The sequence below is a fragment of the Peromyscus maniculatus genome, chromosome 10, assembly GCF_049852395.1.
Source record: "Peromyscus maniculatus bairdii isolate BWxNUB_F1_BW_parent chromosome 10, HU_Pman_BW_mat_3.1, whole genome shotgun sequence".
Lineage (NCBI taxonomy): Eukaryota > Metazoa > Chordata > Mammalia > Rodentia > Cricetidae > Peromyscus > Peromyscus maniculatus.
This window is the reverse complement of record NC_134861.1, coordinates 32,657,439-32,678,528: the sequence shown is the minus strand read 5'-3', so window position 1 is coordinate 32,678,528 and position 21,090 is coordinate 32,657,439. Positions and strand designations below refer to the sequence as shown.

General features: G+C 38.8%; 1 protein-coding gene across 3 annotated transcripts in view; it reads left to right on the top strand.

Moving 5' to 3' along the window:
• The window catches only part of Cimip6 (ciliary microtubule inner protein 6), a 65,374-nt gene that overhangs the window by 29,516 nt on the left and 14,768 nt on the right, over positions 1–21,090 (top strand). For all 3 annotated transcript variants that reach the window (XM_006993197.4, XM_076546159.1, XM_076546160.1), the window contains 2 exons: positions 1,747–1,954; positions 10,065–10,218. In XM_006993197.4, coding sequence (XP_006993259.2) covers positions 1,747–1,954; positions 10,065–10,218 — 362 coding nt within the window. The remainder of the gene's footprint in view (positions 1–1,746; positions 1,955–10,064; positions 10,219–21,090) is intronic.

Here is a 21,090-nt window from a genome sequence, read left to right as displayed (position 1 = left end):
TCTCCAGGTGTCTATGGAGGGCTCAGTGGAGTTTTCAAGTGGTCCTTGAGTGGCAAAGGATGGAATCATAATGAAAGTAAAGGTACTCCATGGGACAGGGCATAGGATGCCACACCATCCTCAGATAGAAGTGCGTGAGGTTCATTCCAGCCAAAGTCCTAAGCATGCTTGACCTACACTCTGGGCATTCTTTTTCTCTCCTGCAGTCCCTGAATGCAGCTACTTGCACATTTGTCTCTAGCTCAGAAAATTTGACTTCCTTCTCTTATAAATACTGCATCTTCCTTATACTGCCAATATTTAAATTTTACTCTCTCTTTTTCGAGACAGGATTTCTCTGTGTAGTTTTGGTGCCTCTCCTGGATCTCGTTCTCTAGACCAGGCTGGCCTCAAACTCACAAAGATCTGCCTGGCTGGGATTAAAGGTGTGCACCACCCCTGCCTGATCCAATTGTCTCTCTCCATTTTTCATTCAGACTCTAATGGTCCTTGAGCTTTGAAAAGTTTTCTTTCCCTATAACCTATGAAATATTTTAAGCATACCTTTAATATTTTCCTTGCAATAATTTTTTCGAGATAGTACCTCTAACTGGCCTGGATTTCTTTGTATAGACCAGGCTGGCCTTGAACTCACAGAAAGCTACCTGTCTCTGCATGTGCTGGAATAACAAGTATGTGCCACCTCATCTAACAATTTTTATTTTAGAAGCAAAGAACACTGAGACTGAAATGATTGTTTCACCTGTACAGTGGTATTTTCTCAAAATTATAGACATTTGGTGATATGTTTTCCAAGTGAACTTTTAACATTAAGTCATTATTCTTGTTCAGATGCTTGAACTATGTGGGCATAGACTGTGAAAAAGGCAGCTCTTAACATAGAAACTTTTTAGCTTTATCTATTTGTCTATCTACCTACCTTCCTACCTACCTATCATCTGTCTATATATCATCTATCATCTATTTATCACCTATATACCTATCCTAGTCTATCAAATCTATTATCTATCTATCCATCCATACATCTATGTATCTATCTGTCTGTCTATCCGTCTGCTTGTCTATCTTGTGTGTGTTATATGTACCTGTGGGGATGGGTTAAATGTGCCAATGTGGGATTGGAAGTCAGAGGAGGATGTTGGGTAACAATTTTATCATTCTCTGTCTTATTGCCTTGAGAAAAGTCTCTCACTGAACCTGGAGCTGGGCTGGCTGCCAGCAAGCCCCAGTCATCCTTCTGTCTCCACCTCTCACAGCCTTGGGGCTGGAGGTACTTGCATATTCTGCTTTTTACATGGGTGCTGAGATTTGAACTCAGATACACGTAAGGCAAGTACCTGCTCTTGCTCATTCAGATGTCACCCCAGTCCAATAATAAAGCTTTTAAAGATGTGTTCATATTAGCATGTAACCTACCCACATGCATAAATACTCCAAACATGATTTACAAGCACAATCATGTCACTACTCTTTACTCCAAGAAAATGAATCTGTTTACTATACTAGTGTACCCTGACTATACTATAGCCTGTACTATACTAGTGTATCACTGTTGACACAGATTCTTTATTTCCTACATGATTTAGAGTGAGAAGATACTCCAATGTCAAATTTTAATAGCATGAGCCTATCAAAACTAAATTGTCTTCACTAATGCTTGAAATGTATTAGGCTTTATCTCCCTTATTTGTAACTAATGAGATGCTCATTGTGATAAATTATTTACTATTTAATTATGTTTTTCAGACAGCATAAAATAGAAGATGCTGGTATAGCATGCATAACTGAAAAAAAAGAAGAAATCAAACATGAAAAAAATCCTGGAAAAATCACACAACACTCAAAACTTGTTGTGGACAGAAGACGTGTGAACTATGCTAAATTCATTAACACAAATGCAAGAACATACAATGAGCCAGTTCCCTACATTGAGAATAAAGGGCCAGTAAAGCAGGTTGGACAGATGTTTGTTATGTACAAATATAGAGTTAGACTCGAAAGCTGTTTTGCAGGACAATTTGATCACAGTCTATTTTAAGGACATGACACATCTCAGAATAGTGTTGCTGTAACCAGTGGTTAAAGCAGTAACCTGGAACTCTTCTGGCAGAGAACTGGGGCATCTAAGCTCTCTTTGCGTATATGGGAAGAATCCAACCAGTCATGTTTCCAGAGCATCACACTGTAGCACTGTAGTGCTGCTTGAGGATTGCTGAAAGAACTCTCTATAGGGTTGTGTTTGTGATATGTGCTAATATAGCACTTCCCATGACATTCAGATCCACTTATTTAACGCACATTTCAACATTAGCTGACAGGCATCGATGCTTCTAGTTGTGTTGTCTTCATTCTGTGATCTTGTCTTCTCCATGTGTATCTGTATGGTTTTTTTTCATGATGCCTCAAAGTAGAAACTTTAAGAAAAAATTGCCTGGAATAGGCTATATTTTATGTAAAGTATATTCTTTAATCTCTACAACAATTTCTATGAGGTATAATTGGAAATATTTTGTAGATGTTACAGTGTGGTTACAAAGTAAGCAGATATAACAGCTTTTTCTGCCCCCAGAACTATTGGCTGAGCCAAACTCCTCTCACTCTATGTACCATAGATATAGTAGATTATTTCAAAGTCAGTTTTGTTAAAGGATAGTTTGCTATATTTGTCTCCTATTGCTGTTGTTATCAATGACAAGCCTCAGTACCAGCTCAAAGCCACTTCAGGCAGTCCTGAAGTTTGGAAGTCCCAAGTCAGTCTCACTGGCTCCTTGTAGGGGTCCTAAGGGAGAATCTGTTCCCTGCCTTTCCCAGCTTGGAGAGGCTGCCTTTCTACCTTGGCTCATGGCACCTTCCTCTTGAGAGCCAGCAGCATCACACTCAACCCCTTCCTCCTGACAGCTGCTCTGCCTTCCTCTTGGAAGGACCTGTGAGATAACTGTGGGCCCATCTCCAGGGTAACCCCTCATCTCAAAACTCTGGCATGCAGAAACCCTGAGCAATGTGAAGCAATTGTTCACACATTCAGAGATTAAGACATGAGAGTATTTGGCTGATCAGAGGAACATTTTTCTGACTACGGTGTTGACACTGCAGATTTCACCCAGTCTAGCATGTAAGACATGTTACCCACCATAAGCCAGCTGTGGAATGCTGCCTTTGCCCAAAAACTTCTGGAGCTTATTTGTGTGCATCCTCTTTCCCTGCTCCAGGATGACTTACAAAACTGATGTGATTCTGTAATTTTACCATTTCTAGCAAGCCATACAAAATAATATGTACAGTTTGTGGCTTTAAAAAAAACCCTCTCAGGAAAAAAAAAAAAAAACATTTACAGTTTGTCATGTGCTGCGCTTGTTGACCCTCTCTCTACCACTGTGTGTTTTCTGACTCTGGGCAAATAAGCTTCGACGTCCTTATCTATGGAGCAAAGACATTTTTTAGGTATTTATTGCATATATATATATATATATATATATATATATATATATATATATATGATATATAGTCATTGTACTTTTGTATATAGTTTTTCTTAGTTATAACTTTTTTTAATGATCTCTCAGAGGGTTTTTTGTGAGGATTTGTTGTATGAAAAAACATTTCCTGGGGAGATGCAACACACATCTACTGGTCCCAGATAGGGAACCCATGACAGACCAAAGTACAGATACCACCAAAGTCCAACTTAGTAAACCAGTGAGTTTTCTTGGGGTTACTTACAGGAGTTGGGTGACAGGTTAGTCACAGGAGTGTGAGTGATGGGCTAGTTACAGGAGTTACAAAGGCAGCTTTACCAGCAAGGTCCACCCCAGCAAGGTCCACCACAGCATGGCTCACAGCTCACAAAAGCTGGGAAACCAGGAACACACTGTGCAGGCTGCAGGCAGCTCAACAGATTGGAGAGTGTCCTGGTTTCCAGGAGACTCTGTTCTAAACCTCTTCCAGGCAGCTGGTCTGGTCTGGGCCTATTTTTTTTTTTCCAGCTCAGCTCCCTTAGGGACTCTTAGCTGTCTTTATTGCTTACTCTGGCAGGGAGGGGTCTAGTGAACGTGGTCAGTTTCAGAGACTTCTTGGAGCCATTTTGAGGTCTTTATCTTCCTGCTTAAAGAGCTTCCTGTAGGATGTAGTGTTATAATCTCTGAGGAAACTGCTACACAACAGAGTTAAGGTAGAGACCTTGGTCAAGCCCTTTTCTAGATGCTGTGCATTCAGCAGTGAGCTAAATAAATGGGGGAAATGCCCTGACTTAGGCTGCTTATATTGTAGTGGGGGTGGAAACATAAGTCAGCTAACTGGGGTGTTGGATGGCGTGGGCTGACACAAAAGACGGAAGGGCTCCTGGCAGGAGAGCTGCGATTTTATTTTTCCTTTAATTCTCTCTCTCTCTCTCTCTCTCTCTCTCTCTCTCTCTCTCTCTCTCTCTCTCTCTCTCTCTCTCTCTCTGTGTGTGTGTGTGTGTGTGTGTGTGTGTGTGTGTGTGTGTGTAACTTTCTTTTTCCATTGAGTCCTGTGGGGAGCAACCTCAGGTCATCAGACTCAGGTGCCTTTATCTGCTGAGCCATCTATCTGGCCCAGAGTTGTGGTGTTAAATAGGTGATCAGAAAAAGTTTCATAAAGGTTTTGAGGGACAAAGTGGCCATTATATAGAACATTCATGATAGACAAAGGAAGCATTGTATAAGTAATTGTTCTTAGTGTCAGAGTCTGATCTGAACAATTATGGGACTGAGGAGCCTACTGTATCCTACTGACAGCTGGTTTCTGTAGTAGGAGACCTAACAGTGTTGAGTCATAGATGCTATTCATCATCTGCTGCTGCAGAAATGATTGCAGTTTCTCATGTATGTGTTTTCCATCATGCCATTTGTGGAAGGAGAAATGTGCCATCTGAATGGCCTCAGACATCTCACCCTCTGACATTTCTCCTCTCTGGTTATGTGGAGTCCTGCTTTCACATCAAATTTAAATGGAGATTGTGTGGAGGACTCTCCATACTGATGCCATCTACTGTTCCTGTGTTAACAGTGACTGAGTGCTAGCTCAGAATTGAATCTAACTCACCGCCCCCCCACCAACACACACACACACACACACACACACACACACACACAGTGGAGACACTAAGAGACACTAAGAGGTGGGTCAGAAATTAAAAAAGCAGAAGCTTGAAAAATTAATCCCAAATAATTTACTCTAGTTTACAGGTATTGTGAAAAACAACAACACAAATGTTAGGACATGCTATCAGCAAAGCTAGCTGGAAGGTGCAGTATACTCACTGTTTGTTGGGGCTAGACCAGTAAGACCCTGGCAAAGTAAGTCTGAGGTGGAGTAAAGCACAGATGAGAGAGACGCACCACAGTTAAAGAGGGATTGGCATGCACAGGGAAGGGAACGTTTATATTTCAAAAACAAAAACAAAAGCAACAACGAACTTGCAAATGCCCTAATTTCTGAGAAATCTTGTGATAAGCGTCTTTGAACTTGCTTGAAAATGCTTACCATTTCCCAGATAGCTTTCTCTATGGGAACTCCTTCTGCATAACTTCTATTAATAAACACATTAGAGAACTGGCGTTCCTCAGAACACAAATTAGAAGCAACTGTTACAGGAGACGTTAAGAGTTGCTTTTAAAAAGCTATTTTTCCATATCCCTGGTATCTACAGTTTGAGAACATTGTACCTCACATGACCTTGGCTGTCTGGTGTTTGTGATAAAATGTCCATTTTTTTTTTTTAAAAAAAGACACTGAGTTCTACAATTAAATTCCATGGTCTTTGTAAGGTTATGTCAGAAATCCATGTCCTTAAGAATCCCCAGAATGTGGTGGTGGTGGTGGTGGTGGTGGTGGTGGTGGTGGTGGTGGTGGTGGTGGTGGTGGTGGTTTTGTTGTTTTAGGCAGGAAATTGCTGTGTAGTTCTGGCTGGCTGGCCTTGAACTCACAGAGATCTACCTGGCCTTGCCTCCTGAGTGCTGGGATTAAAGGGTTGTACCACAACAACATGCCCCACCTGGCTTTTGTCACCACCAATGGTCTTAGCCAGGCAGCTGTGGCTACAGTTCTGCTTTTAGGCCTACAACCTCTTGCATTCACTCAACTAGTTTCTCTAGAATGTTCTTCTTTTTTTTTTACCACTTATTATCTGAGGAGAATCCCATGATTTACCAAGGGAATGGAAGATAGTAATGTTTACTAAAACATATCTGAAAGCTTGGGGATAACATGTAGCATATATTAGCATAGTATTTTATAACAGTAATCTCCTTAGACTGACTTCTAAATCTGACCTTTGGACCCATATGGCAACAATCAAGTTTTTCAGAGTAAGAGGTTAGAGAGATCTTTACCGTTAAGAATATGTCGGCGTTTCCGAAAAACAAAGCCCCAGGCACTAGCATCCTGGGGCCTAAGAGGAGGTAGGCCTTAGACTAAGAGATAGAGCCTTTTAGCACTCAAAGCTTCAAATGAGGAACAACTCTCTTAGGCAGTGTCCCCTTTACAACCTGCAAAACATTGCCTGCTCTACAAAGCCTAGACAAAGCTGGCCTACTCTGCAACATTTCCCGGTTAGATTTATTTTGCCATAAAATAATTCTATACCAAAGACAATCAATGCAGGGTTAGAGTGGGTCATGGAACAGTGATGTTTTCTATTACCTTTTACCTGGACTAAAAGGCATGCACACATGCACAGGTACATACATGTTCTTGTGACCACACTTTGCAGGTATAGGGAAGAGAGTCCAACAAAATAGGAAAGTAATGAAGGTACCATTGAAGAGAAGATGCAGCTAGTGTTTAGTAATATTGAAAGCACTCTAACTACAGAGTCTTAATTTACCAATCAGACATTAGGAAAAAGTGTTCATTATTTCCTCTATATTTGTGAAATTAAAGAGACAATTTTGGTAAAATTCTTTAGGAATTTTGCTTGAAGGTGAACTCATGATCTCTGCTTGCATTATGCTCTAGTAATAAACATGAAGGCCTCAGACATTCCCTAATGACTCCTTTGCCCAGAATCATTAGCAAAATAAGTACTAGCAAAGTAATTTTCTGCTCACCCAAAGTAGATGATATAACTATCTGCCTTACAATCTTTTTATAGGAAAACTTCCTCAGGGTAGTTACAGTTATGGTTTCAAAGTATGTCTCCTCTAAAATGTATGTTGAAGTTTAAATGTCACTGACAGCGTTGAGGGGCATTGCCTTCATGGGTAGGCCCAGTCTGTATTGAAGGGCAAGGCTGGCCTTCTCAGCCTTCCTTTCACCTGGCTCTCTTCTTCTTACACTTCATAGGCTCCAGAATTGAAAGCCAATAAACTTAAACACGTTATAAATTACCTATTAATGATGGTCCAGCTACACAGACTAAGACACTTAGTGCTTTGAGATGATGTGGGTAAGCACAGAATTGAGGGTACGTACAGATGGTGGCTGTTGGCTGACGGCTGTGCCTGTAAGTATTTCTTATTCTCTCTGTACTTTTCTCATCTGTAAGGGGATGCGCCCACTTCAGAACTGTGCTGACAGTAAGTAAAATAAGGCATATACATTCTAGAGTTTGGACATAATAAGTGCTGTCATAATTATGGGATGGAGGAGAAAGCAGGAAGTCCAAGACCAGTAGCAAATGACTATTTTTAGCCAGATAATGAGAAGACACCATCTGTTTGTAATCTGTTCTAGTATTTTCTTAAGACCTATACCAAGCATTCTTGACTGAAAAGTCCATGTTTTAGTTAATCCTGGAAATATAAGACATTATTCAATTTTAGTCTGTTGTCCTGAATTTCCTAGTTTCTCAGTTTCTGTGAAATGTATTTACAGTTGCCCATCATTTCATTACTATTGGCTGCAAGTTGTTGGCCTAAAACTGGTGCTGATTTAATATACTGAGATCTGTTTGCCTTGTGTCCTGTTCAGGTCTTGATCCTCTGGTATATGTGCATCCCATCTTTTCCAGTCTAAGACTATCCCTTCACAAACCACCTGGATCTTAGTAGCTATGACTTCAGCTTGGAACAGTGCACCCTTCAGTATTGTTACATTTTCTTTATTTCATGCTTCCCATCCCTTGAAAATAATATTTTTTCTGTCTTCAGCATTTTCACAATTCCATTTTATTCTATTTCTAAACTTCTCAACAATTTCTGTCAAGTTGACTCCATTAGACTGTATTCTGAATATGCTCTTCTTTCACACATGCTTGTCCTTTTAGAAGCTAAGCTTATTTGAGATCAGACTCCCATGGGATGGGCCTGGGAATGTCTCCTTTGTATTAGTGGAGCCTTAATTGTCAGAATTATTATAATAACATGTTCATTCCTCTTAAATCATAGACATCTTTTACTATAGACTCATAGCTGATTTTTATTATTTGTATGTGTGAGCAGGTTGGTGTGTTGTAGTGCATGTGTGGAGATCGGAGGGCAACTTTTAGAGCCAGTTCTACCCCTCCACTGTGAGCTCTGGGGATCCAACTCGGGTTGCCAGGGTTGCTTGGTTTCTGTTGCTGTGACAAAACACCACAACCAAAAGTGACTTATGAAAGTTGATTTGGTTTATGGTTCCAGAGAGATAAGAGCCTATTGTGCACAGGGAAGCAGGGCAGCCAGTGGCAGGAATGGCAGCAGGAGCAAGGAACTGAGAGCCCACATCTTCAAAAGAAAGCGGAGAGAGCAAGCAGAAGACCACCTGCAGCAAGGCAGTGCCTCCTAAGCCTCCCCAAAAGGCACCACCAACTGAGGACCAACTAATCAAATTCCTGAGCTCATTTTTCTCTTAAACTGCCACACTTGGCAAATATTTTCATCTGCTGAGCCTTCTCACCAATCCAACATTTAATTTCTTACACCCAAGATCACATTGAACCCTAATCAGATCCTGAACTTTCAGGTGTGGGGTTGCCTTCCTTCAAGCCTCTCTTCCTCAATCAAGCAGTTTTAGTGTTTTCATCAGAGCTGACTGTCCATTGCTCTCTCAATTTCTAAGGGTTGAATGGCCACAGATGCTAAGAATTCATCAGTTCTCTTTTCTACACAGCATTTAGTACTGACATTTCAGTAACATTGAAGATAGTTTCCCTTAGGGCAGTTTTTTTTTTTTTGAAAAATTTACAGATTTATGAATTATAAATCAATGTGAGTTATGCTCAGAATTGTGACATGAAATAGAAGAGAAAGCAGTAAAATAGAAACAGTGTCCTGCAATAATCATAACAAAAATTTCATGACAGTTGTGTTTCACTTTTATATATGTATAGCATTATATGCTCTTGTAGGATTTAAAATGTATTCCATGACGAACAGTGAGTTATGGACTAGCAAGCTTGCAAAATATCGTTTTAGACAATACATTATTTGTTTTGCAATAATAAAAAGAAGAGAATATAATTTTAGATTAAATCATGTTTAACATATGTGTGCATAGTCTATAAATAAAATAATATAAATATAAGAAATTAAGAACAAAAATAACTACTGTATTATTTTTATGGCTCTATTACTAGAAGGTAGTGTAATAATTGAGCAGACATAGTTTAACTAAAATATATAACTGTTTTTAGATACCATTTACAAGCTAGTGTCCTTGTGAAAACATTTACTTCTATATTTAAGAATCCCAGGGTATAGTCTCAGTAAAGTGCTGACTGTGTTACCATGAGAACCAGAGCTTGGATCCCTAAGATGGGCGTGTCTGTAATCTCAGCACTGGGGGCCAGGACAGAAAAGGGATGGGAGGAGGAGGCAGATATGGGCAGATTCCTGAAGCTCATTAGCCAGCCAGTATAGCAGCATTAGTGAGCTCCAGGTTCAGTGGCAGACCCTGTCTCAATGAATAAAATGGAAGTGCAACAGAGGAAGACACCCAATGCCATGTTCTCCACATGTATACACTTATACACATACAGACACACACATACACCATACACACAAAAAGTGAATACTATTTTAATTCTAGACTAATACTTTGTTACATTAAATCACTGAATATTTAAGTATCAAATGAAAATTTCTATCATTATTTAACAGTGTGTTTCCATTTTTTTTTCTATGTAGAGAAAATGGTGGTTACATAGTGAATCAGGAGAACCTGTCTCCCAACCATCTTATGACACCAAGAGCACCCAGAGGAGTGATTTTCAAAAGCCAGCGTGCCCGCTGGTTTTGCCAGTCAAACACAACAGGATGCGAAAGCCTTCTTGTGGAATAGGTAATGTCAGCCCTGGTAAAACTTTTTTATTACTCACTTTTCTGCTATTGAGCTAATATGTATTAGATGTGTGGGCACCTTCTGAGAAAATGACTTCTCTACAGGAGTTGAAAATACATGGACAACATAGAGAGCCCTCTGAAAGACAGATCTCCAGATACTGTGCATTAGTTACAACAGCTTCAAAGTCAGAAACTTCAGTTTTGCCACCAAATTCTAAAAACTGTAACTATTAAAATAGCATCTAGCCCGAAATGGCAGAATCTGAAAGTCTACTCTGAGGGGAGCTGGTTGTTGTGGGCTGGAATGTCCCTTATAAGCTGTTGTGTTTGAACACTTGATCTCCAGACAGTGATATGTTTGTAGAAGCTTCAGGATGTGGACACCCCACCCCTTAGGATAGCCCAACCCAACTTCTTGTTTTCTCTGTCCTCTTCCTAATTGTCAATGCAGTGTGACTTCACTTCACACATCTGCCAACATGCCTTCCCTGCCATGAGGGACTCTATTCCTCTGGAACTAGAAACCAAAACAAATCCTTTTTCTCTTAAATTGCTTTATATCAGAGCATTTTGTCACAGCAACAGACAAAAAAAAACAAGATGCTAATTGTTATTGATCTTTATAGCTAAGTTCTTAAAAAAAGAAGAAATAGTCAACTAAATTTTATGAAACATGAATTTAAAAGTTAAATTAAAAAAATTAACCTGTAGAATAACCTTATTCTAAGAACAAGCATAATGACTTCCAAAACATATTCCTCTAGTTTTTATCATCTCACTCTTATTTTAGATCATCTCATGATCGATGTTTAAAATACATAACTTAGGAAATACTATTATGGATTATTAAATATTTTTACATATAAAATGATTTTACCTGACAATTTTACCTATCATTGTAGTAAACTGAGTCACATTTTATTAAAACCATAATGCTAATGAGAGTCAACAAAAGATTCCTTTTAGAGATCTTTAATACTTTGACCACTGTGATTTGGTCAGTCTAGTTGAAGATACATAGGTTAGCTAGACCAAAGCTCACAGCATTAGAAAATAGAAAATGATCATATGCAGCATGATTCCTAGCTCCAGAGTAGGGGTCATGAAAAGGGCTAACTAGTCATTTTTGACCATGGCCTCTCCTTTAGAAAGCAGTTTTCTGCTTCTGACTCATGATGTAGAGTGAGCATAGACAGCTACATTTTCTACCTCCTATAAGACTCCATGAAATAGTAGCAGAGAAATAAGCAATAAAGATGAAACAAATGTAAGGAGATTTTTTATGGCATGCATGTGAGAAAGAATGGAAGCCTACTGATAAGCCAAAGAGAATAGAGAAGCAATGTCTAAAAAGAAATGCAGAAAAGAAAAGCAGGTCTTTATAATGGAACCTCAGGCATGTCAGCAGACACAGGAAAGGACAAGAATGAAGAGAAAAGGAAAGCATTATTCCAAGTCAGGCTTTTACACACAGCAGTTCTACCCTGTCTTAACATTAACTACTAAAGAGCCAGGCATGATGGCACAGGCCTTTAATCCCAGCACTCAGAAGTTAGAGGCATGAATTGTGAATTCAAGGCCAGCCTGGTCACCATAGCAAGTTCCTGGTCAACTGGAACCATATAGTGAGACTCCATCTCAAAATTAATGAAGAAAAGAAGGAAGAAAGGAACTACTAAGAGCTGGAGAGATGGTTCAGCAACTAAAGAGCACTTGCTTCTCTTGTAGAGGACCATACTGCTTCTAGAACTCACATGGCAGTTCACAACCACCTGTAACTCCACTCACAGAGGATCTGATACCATTTTCTGGCCTCTGTGGGTTCCTTCATGAACATGGGGCACATAAACTCACAAAGGCACACACATACATATAAATAATAGAGGACTCTTTTTTTTTTAAATGAAGACTACTGGAGCCTAGACTTTGAGCCAGACAATAACTACCATACTAGTTATATTGAAAAATAATTTTGGTCCTTCTCGTTTTCTTAATCATGAATGGACAGCCAAAACCAGAATTGTGCCAAGGCAATTTCCTTTGATAAAGGCAAGGAAACATTAAAAGCATAAAACAAAATGAAAACCTAAAAAGGGTGAGAGAAGAGAAGCCAGACAGAAAAACTATTGGGAGGTTCAATCTTTCTAGTGTTCTTTCCTGAAAGGAGTAAAATGAAGGTGAGACAATGATTGAAACATAGCATTTATTGAGAACATACTGTTTATCAGGCACTTTATAGAACTTTCCAAATATAAGCTCATTTTATTCTCAAATTACCTCTATAAAGCAGTGGTTCTCAACCTGTAGTTCACAACTCCTTGGGGTCAAAAGACCCTTTCACAGGGGTCACATATCAGATATTTACATTATAATTCCTAACAGTAGCAAGATTAAGATTATGAAGTAGCAACGAAAATAAATTTATGGTTGGGGGGGTCACCACAACATGAGGAATTATATGAAAGGGTCACAGGATTAGGAATGTTGAGAAACACTTCTATATAGTGCAATGATGTGGCAATACAATTGGCATTCTCAGTTTTCAAGTAAAGTATAAGACATCAAAATTTTACCTTACCCTTTTAGGATCTTTTGTTGGGCCTAAAATTAAATTAACATAAAGATCAACAATAGGAAAGCAACAAACTTTTTTTTTTTTTTTGGTTTTTCGAGACAAGCTTTCTCTGCGTAGCTTTGCGCCTTTCCTGGAGCTCACTTGGTAGCCCAGGCTGGCCTCGAACTCACAGAGATCCACCTGGCTCTGCCTCCCGAGTGCTGGGATTAAAGGTGTGCGCCACCACCCCCCGGCTGCAACAAACATTTTTAAAAGCATGTTTTGTGGGACATAGGAGATCCAGTGACATGTAAATGAGTCCCTGTGTCCCGAGAAACTGTGAAGACATGAAAAGCAAGTCAGGTCATCTAACTGGGTGGAGAAGCTAGTAATCAGTAGAGAAGGGTCAGGTTAATGAGACTTCCCTGTACAGATGCCCTCCAGGTCCTGTTTCCCCAGAGTGACAAAAAGATGAGATTTTCCTTCTGGTAGAGAAAGGACCTCTTATACATTGGAATCTGATCTCACACCACATGTGATCACTTTCTATTTTCTGTATAGATATATAGAAAATATATCTTCAACTAGATTGACCAAATCACAGTCAATTAAAGATCTCTAAAAGGAATCTTTTGTTGACTCTTACTAGCATTATGGTTTTAATAAAATGTGACTCAGTTAACTATAATGATATTGTCAGGTAAAATCATTTTAGACTGAAAATATTTTTTAATCTGTGTAAGGAAGCTCAAAATGTTTTTCTTACATCCATCGAGGTGTTCATGATGGCATTTGTCTAATTAGTCTCTTTCACTTCCCTCCTCCCTCTGTACTCCCCCCAGCCAGTTCCCTTTCTCTCACATAGTCCCCACCTTGGTTTCAATCATTCCATTACTTTCTCCACTCCTTCCCTTAAGATCTCTCCTTTTATGATCCCCTTTCTAATTTTATGATCTACATACATAATGCACAGTCATTCTCTCATGCATTTAAAATTTAAATTTGAGTTTCTCATATGAAAGAAAGCACAAGGTATTTGTCTTTCTCAGTTTGGTTTGCTTCACTTAATGATTTTTATACCATCCACTTTGCTGCAAATGTCATGATTTCATTTTTCTTCATGGCTGCATAATGTTTCTTTGTGTGTATGTACCACACCTTCATCACGCATTCATCTATAATAGCTAGATGGGTTCTATTATTTCCTGATTATTGTGAATGTGCAGCAATAAACATGGATATGCAAGAGTCTCTGTGGTGTGCTGATTTAGAAAACTTTGAGTAAGTCTCCATTTTTAATTTTTCTGACACTTCCATACTGATTTCCATACAATCTATTGTTTCTCAGGCTCTATTAACAATAATCAATATACGAGAGCAGCATTTTTCAGGATGGCACCTTCAGCTAGTACAGAGTATAAGTAACTTGCTGCAGGCCACACAGCAGATGATTGGCACAGCAGGTAGCTGGTCCCAGTGTCTGTGCTTGCTAACTCTGCTCAGCCTCTAAATGGTAAGGAAACCTCCCTATAAGAGGCATCCAAAGTGCTCACTGAGTATAACTGGAGTTGAAAAAAAGGACACACACCTGCCTATCATGAAATAGCAAAACAAGTTATGAAGAGAAGATTCTCAAACTTTCCATTAAAAAAGTCACCATTTAAGAAATGATTCGTGTGACGTCAAGCAGCTCTGGTGCGCATGCTTAGCAAGCTTGGTTCTGTAGATTCTCAGGGAAAATCATAACCTAGCAGGTTTAAGTGGCATCAGTGCTAGAACACTTTCTAGTGGCATCATCCATTGAACTTACTAAGAAGAAAACAAAGTTCTCTTTGGCTCTTAAGTGACAAAAACATTATAATTAGATAACATTGTAGGATTGTTACTAGAACTAATTTGAAGTTCTACCACAGTGTTTGTATATAGTAATAATAAATGGTGGGTATGTGAGCCATTAATCATTACATTGGTACTGGATTAGAATTTAGTTTTTAAAACCTGTCATATTCTCTCTCTCTCTCTCTCTCTCTCTCTCTCTCTCTCTCTCTCTCTCTCTCTCTCTCTGTGTGTGTGTGTGTGTGACTCTCTCCCGCTCTCTCTCCCTCTTCTATTGGTATTCCTCATTACTAAGTTCATTATTATGTCCTAGGGTCTAGTATAGTGATCAAATTCAATAGTTTGAATAAACAACTGAATATGCAGTTAAATGTTAAACTACTGACTATACCTTCTCAAATAGATACTACATATTACTCAATAAATTTAATTCACAGTCGTTATGTAATTTAAACTAACAAAGAAAAAGTCCCAACATTGGCCTGAAACAATTCCTATGCAGATGGTATTTTGATATTAGATTAAAATTTTAAAAAATTTACTGTGACATTTTAGACTGTGTAAAACTTCAGCTGTGCACCAGTCTTTTACAGCATACAAACTATAACAGCATGAACTAAGTGCATGGAAAGCACAGTGGAAAGCAACCTCACATCATTCTGTTCCATCAGCCCACTTAATTGTGCCTCATCTTTGGCATTTCAGCAATGTTATCTTGTGCTGACAGTGAAAGTGCCCTTTATACCACTACACAGTTTCCTGGCTACCATCCACAGTGAGTTAACAATTGGCCATGCTTCATTATGTCTGAGTCCCTGTAAGAACCAGTCATATGTTGGATTTGTATCATAAAACTTTGTAATTTGGAAAAGGTAATCTAATCGGTGAAGGGTGGCATTTTAAGTTGAAACAAACTCTTGGCTGCTAACCTACTACTTGTTTTATTTTAATTTTGTTTTGAGTTATAGATTCAGACCCAGTGGTAAAATTACTTTCCAAAGATGAGTTTTTGTTTGTTGTTTCTTCTGCTCCAAGGTTTATGCTTTCTTGCTGAATTTATTTTTTTATTTATTAAAATCTGGCATATGGAGCATCTTAGTTACTTTTCTGTTGCTGTGAAGAAAAATCATGACCAAAGCAATTTATAGAAGAAAGAATTTGTCTTAGTTTCAAAAGGTGAGTTCCTGACAACCATGGTATGGAACATGGCAGCAGGCAGGCAGGCATGGTGCTGGAGCAATAGCTGAGAGCTTACATGTTGAGACAACTACTGTTAGGGTCCTGGAGAAGTCCCACAAAAGACCACCACCCACATATGCAATCAACAAGAGTGTTTATTATTCCAGGATGCTGGGGCCTGCCATCACACACAAAGGCAAGATGATAAAGACCCCAAGAGGAAAGTGGGGGCTCCTTTTAAGCCTAATTAAGGGGAGTGTCCAAGGAAGTTAGCTCATCTTAGATATGATTGGCTATTGTAAGTGGTAATCACGTTAGTAACTTCTAGTTGGTTGGTGTTAGTTAAGGGTTGGCCAGGGCTACAGTTTTCCATTTTGGAATAGGTCTTGGCAAGTCCCAGGCTTATTTGGTTATCATCTTAAGCTGTTCATGGCTTAGGCCACCAGGCCTCCTTGTTGTTGGGGGTGTTGGAGATTGATTGCCCTTTGTGTCTCTTTCTCAGAAACTGCTTGTTCAGTCTCAGGAAATGGAAATTGAGGCCTGATCTGTGAGAGAAGACTGAGCAGCCTGTTACAGCATCTGCTTGGTCCTCTTACTATCACAAGGCTGAGAGAGGGCTAAGTGGAAATGGCTTGGTCTTTTGAAAACTCAACGCCAACCCCCAGGGCACATCTCCTCAAACAAGACCATACCCCCTAATTCTTCCCAAACAGGTCCACCAACTGGCCACCAAGTATTCAAATCTATGAGCCTATTGGGGGTAATTTTATTCAACTACTACATGGAGCTGGAGCGATGGCTCAGCAGTCAAAAGCACTGACTGCTTTTGCAAAGGACCTGCGTTCAACTTCTGGCATCCATATCCCTCACTCACACCCTGTAACATCAGCATCTGTGGAATCTGAAACCCTTCTGTGGCCTCCATAGACATCTGAATACATATGCTCCCACACACACTCACACACATACATACATACATACATACATACATACATACATACACACATATACACATAAACACATACATGCATACATAAATACATACATACATATATACATACACACATATAAACACCAAACACGTGCACACTGACACACCCATACACACACATACTGACACACACACAAACACACACATATATGTACACAAATAAAAATAAAATGAGGGCGCTAAAGAGATGGCTCAGAGGTTAAGAGCACTGGCTGCTCTTCCAGAGGTCCTGAGTTCAATTCCCAGCACCCACATGGTGGTTCACAGCCATCTGTAATGAGATCTGATGTCCTCTTCTAAATAAATAAATAATCATTTAAAATAAAATAAAATAAAATGAAAACATCCAAAATTTATTATGAGAGCTACAGTTTTTATATTTGTAATATTTTTATGTAGGACTTAAATGAATTCTGCTAAAAAGAGTGCTATTTCCAAGAGGAAAGTATTTACTGATATTTTCTAAGTAACCATAAAAAAAATTAAGAAATGTTTTCAAATTAAAACTAAGTTACAGTTGGGCAGTGGTGGTATACACCTTTTTAATCCCAGAACTCAGGAGGCATAGGCAGGCAAATTTCTAAGTTCAAGGCCAGCCTGGTCTACAGAGCCAGGACTACACAGAGAAACCCTGTCTTAAAAAACAAGACAAACCTGCTATCTTAACACCATGTGCAGAGCAAGTTGCACATTTGAATGAATCCTGGCTTTGTTGGTAAAATATCAATGGCTAGATACCAACTCTTATTTTAATTAAGTTTCTACGAATGGATTTCAAACATTCTTCATGGACTTTGACTTGTGTTTATAGTTTTCATTTTATAAGACTTCATTCAAGAAATTAGTTGAATCAAATTTAATTCTATTTTAAAAGGTTTCTTTGTATTTTTTTAATTATATGTAGGTATCAGTGCCTGCATGTGAGTATGTGAGAGCAAGTGCCCATGAAGACCAGAGCCCTCAGATTCTCTGGAGCTGGAGTAATGGAGGGTTGTGAGCCTCCTGACATGGGCACTGGGAGCCAAATTCAGGTCCTTTCTCTGCAAGAGCAACAAGTACTCTTAACCACTGACCCATCTCCTGCCCTCTTGAATTCTTTTTTAAAGGTGTTTTATTTATGTTATGTGTGTTTGCTTATGTGAGTTTATGTACATCATCATGAGTTTGTATATCCCCTGGACTGGAGTCACACATAGTTGTAAGTCACAATGTGGATGCTAAGAGCTGAACTCAGGTCCCAGAACAGTAAGTACTCCTAAGCTCTAAGTCATCTCTCCAGCACTGAATTTGAATTGTTACATATCATAACCATCAAGAATCTGAATGTCTTCTTTCATCTTTTCACATTTAGGTGTTGTCTACTGTGTGAATTTTTAGAAACTCTCATATGTTTACACAGTTGAGATTAGTAGTTATGTGTAATTTTAATAGGTATAATCTTTGAGTAGATCAAAAGAGAGACATTCCTCTCCCTTTATTGGTCCCTGTGGAGAAGTGGATTAAGGCCATTGTTTTTTACATATAAAAGGTTCTAGATCAGGGTTTACAAGGTGCTGGGTAGTTTCTTGACAACTTGACATAAGCTAGGGTTGTCTGAGACAAGGGAACCTCAACTAAGAAAAAGCTTCCATCAGATTGGCCTGCAGGCAATGTATAGTGTATTTTCTTGATATGATTGATGTGGGTGGGCCTAGATGAATTTCTAAATGGTCTTATTAAATAACAAACACAGAGCCACATATAGGGGCAAAAGCCTTAGAGATCAGGGAAATAGTGAGAGCTACCAGCTAACCTTAACTCACCATGCTGCCACAGCTTCCTAAGAGAGCTACTTCCTGTCTACCCAGGCCTTTACTGCCTTGCTGTTCTGCCCTCTCATTGGCTCTTAGCCCAGCCACCTCACTTCCTTGTCACTGCCTGTCTGTACAGACCTCCAGGTCTCTATGGTTGGTACTGGGATTAAAGGCATTTGTTACCACACTTGGCTCTGTTCCCTAGTGTGTTGTTGAACACACAGAGACCCTACCTGCCACATGATCAGATTAAGGGCATGTGCTACCACTGCCTGACTTTCATGTTAATGGCTTGCTATTTCCTCTGATCTCCAAGCAAACTTTATTTATTAACATACAAATAAAATATCACCACATTTCCCCTTTTTTGTCTAAATAAAATAAAAAAGTTATAACTAATATAAGAAAAACTATATACAATAAGTACAATAGCTATATATAATATATACAAGCAATAAATACATCTACAGTGTCTAGTCCATTTGCATTTGACAAATTCAGAGAAAATATTCCATTATCTATTCTTTTTTGGTGAGTCCAAAATGTGCCTAATTCACTTTCTATCCTAACTTGTATTACCAACAGAAAACTACCCTATGATGTCTTTCAAAAGTGTATAAACTTATACACTTTACACTTCTTAGTGAGATTCTTTTTGAATTTCTTAACAAGGAAAACTGTAACTACAACTATCTAATCTTCAACTCCCTCAGAGACCCAAGAAGGACATAATATTACCTAGTAAAACAGGAGTAAAATGTGAGTTGACAGAAACAGCCAGCTGCCTGGACAGTCACCCAAGGTTTCTCTGCAACACTGGGGCATCATCTTCAGCCTATAGTATTAGTGTATCTGACAGACTCATTTGTGAAGTAGGATGTACACAAGGCCTACAGCTTGACCTCACATTCAGTGTGAGTATTCCATGTACCAGATAAACTTGAATTCCTTCAATGTCCTGTCATGATTCAGGATTTCAAATTCTGGAAATTGCTTGTGTTTTTGGAATTCAGGTACCTATTCTTCTTGGCTTGTGGGTGGCTTCATCTCCTTTATTAAATGCCAGTCTACCATTGAGAGATTATACTCCATCAGCCTAGTTACTCTTTCAAGAATAACTATTTCAGCTATTATTCCACTGCACACCAGAAACCATCTATCCACTGCCTATTCAGCTGTGTTTGAAGAAAGGGACACTGTACCTTTTCTAGATTACAAAGCCACTTTATTGATAGTGCAATATTGTCCTGGCCTCAGAGGACACCTGTTGCCAAAGCTGCAGCCACACTTGTCTTGGCAAAGATCAGCAGTCCTTTGTTTTGTGTCCTGTATGTCCATTTTGGATAGCATACTCTCAGCAGTCGATACAAGGGCACTTTGTTGCCCAGTGGCTAACTTTTGCACAATGAAAGTTAATTCCATATGCAGTTTTCTTCACTGCCCATATTTCTCTGAAGTAGATTGGTGCTGCCAGGAGCCAACATGTCTCATAGTGATAAAAAAGAAAAAATTCTAAGTTATTAAAACATGTTAAATGCCATATTCTGTAGATCTCTGAAGAGTTTAAAGATGGCATGTCTATCTAAAATATATCTCTGCTTAACTTTGAAAACATACCTAATATGACTACAAGTTCGATTGTAACGTCTAACTACTAACTTTCATTTCTTTATATCCTAATAGTTGGTAATAATAACATTCAAGGGCTAGCAAATTACATTACATTGTTAAATGAACTGTATAAGTACAATATCTTGAACAAGATTAAAAATATACATATAGCATTTTCTAACAATATCAATCTCAATATATATAATTTGTATACAATATATAAAAATCCAATCCAATGTAAAGTGTTTAAAACTAGTAGTTGTCTTTTAAAAGGAGATTCAATAATCTACCTTTTTAACTATATCATATTTATATCCTCTCTTTTTTATTTTCAGAGTAGATTCAATAATCTTACCCTTTATTATATCATTTCTATATCTTTCTCTTTTTTCAAACAAGAAACTTTAATCTCCTTTGTTTAGTCCCTTTCCTGACCATTAACAACAACAGCTGGTGACCAACCCTCCTAAACAATGACAACTATCCCACACCCAAAACCCACTGAAAGACCAAAAACCACCTGCCCCACACCATCTCTTGGGAATGTGGGCATCATGTTCTTAAAATTACTTCCTGCTATTTGTGGGCAAGGGCAGCTTTAGGGGATCCTGAAAAGAAAATTTTGGGGTTAATTGACAAGTTCTAGGAAAGGTAGCTGTATCATTTGTTGTCCAGTTTCTGCATAATACCAAAGTTCAGTGCTTATCTCAAGTCCTTGCTCCAATAGTGTGTGAAGCTGGATCATCTCAGCTAGCCATCTGGAAATTGTTCTGAGCAGTTTGTAGTGCAAAGCTGATGTTTGGATGATGTTTGTCAGCTTAGTGGTATTATTATTGTTCACATGGAATCATTGTTGTAGGGCCCCATTATCTTTCTGGAGACTTCAAATTTGCTGTTAGGCCTGGT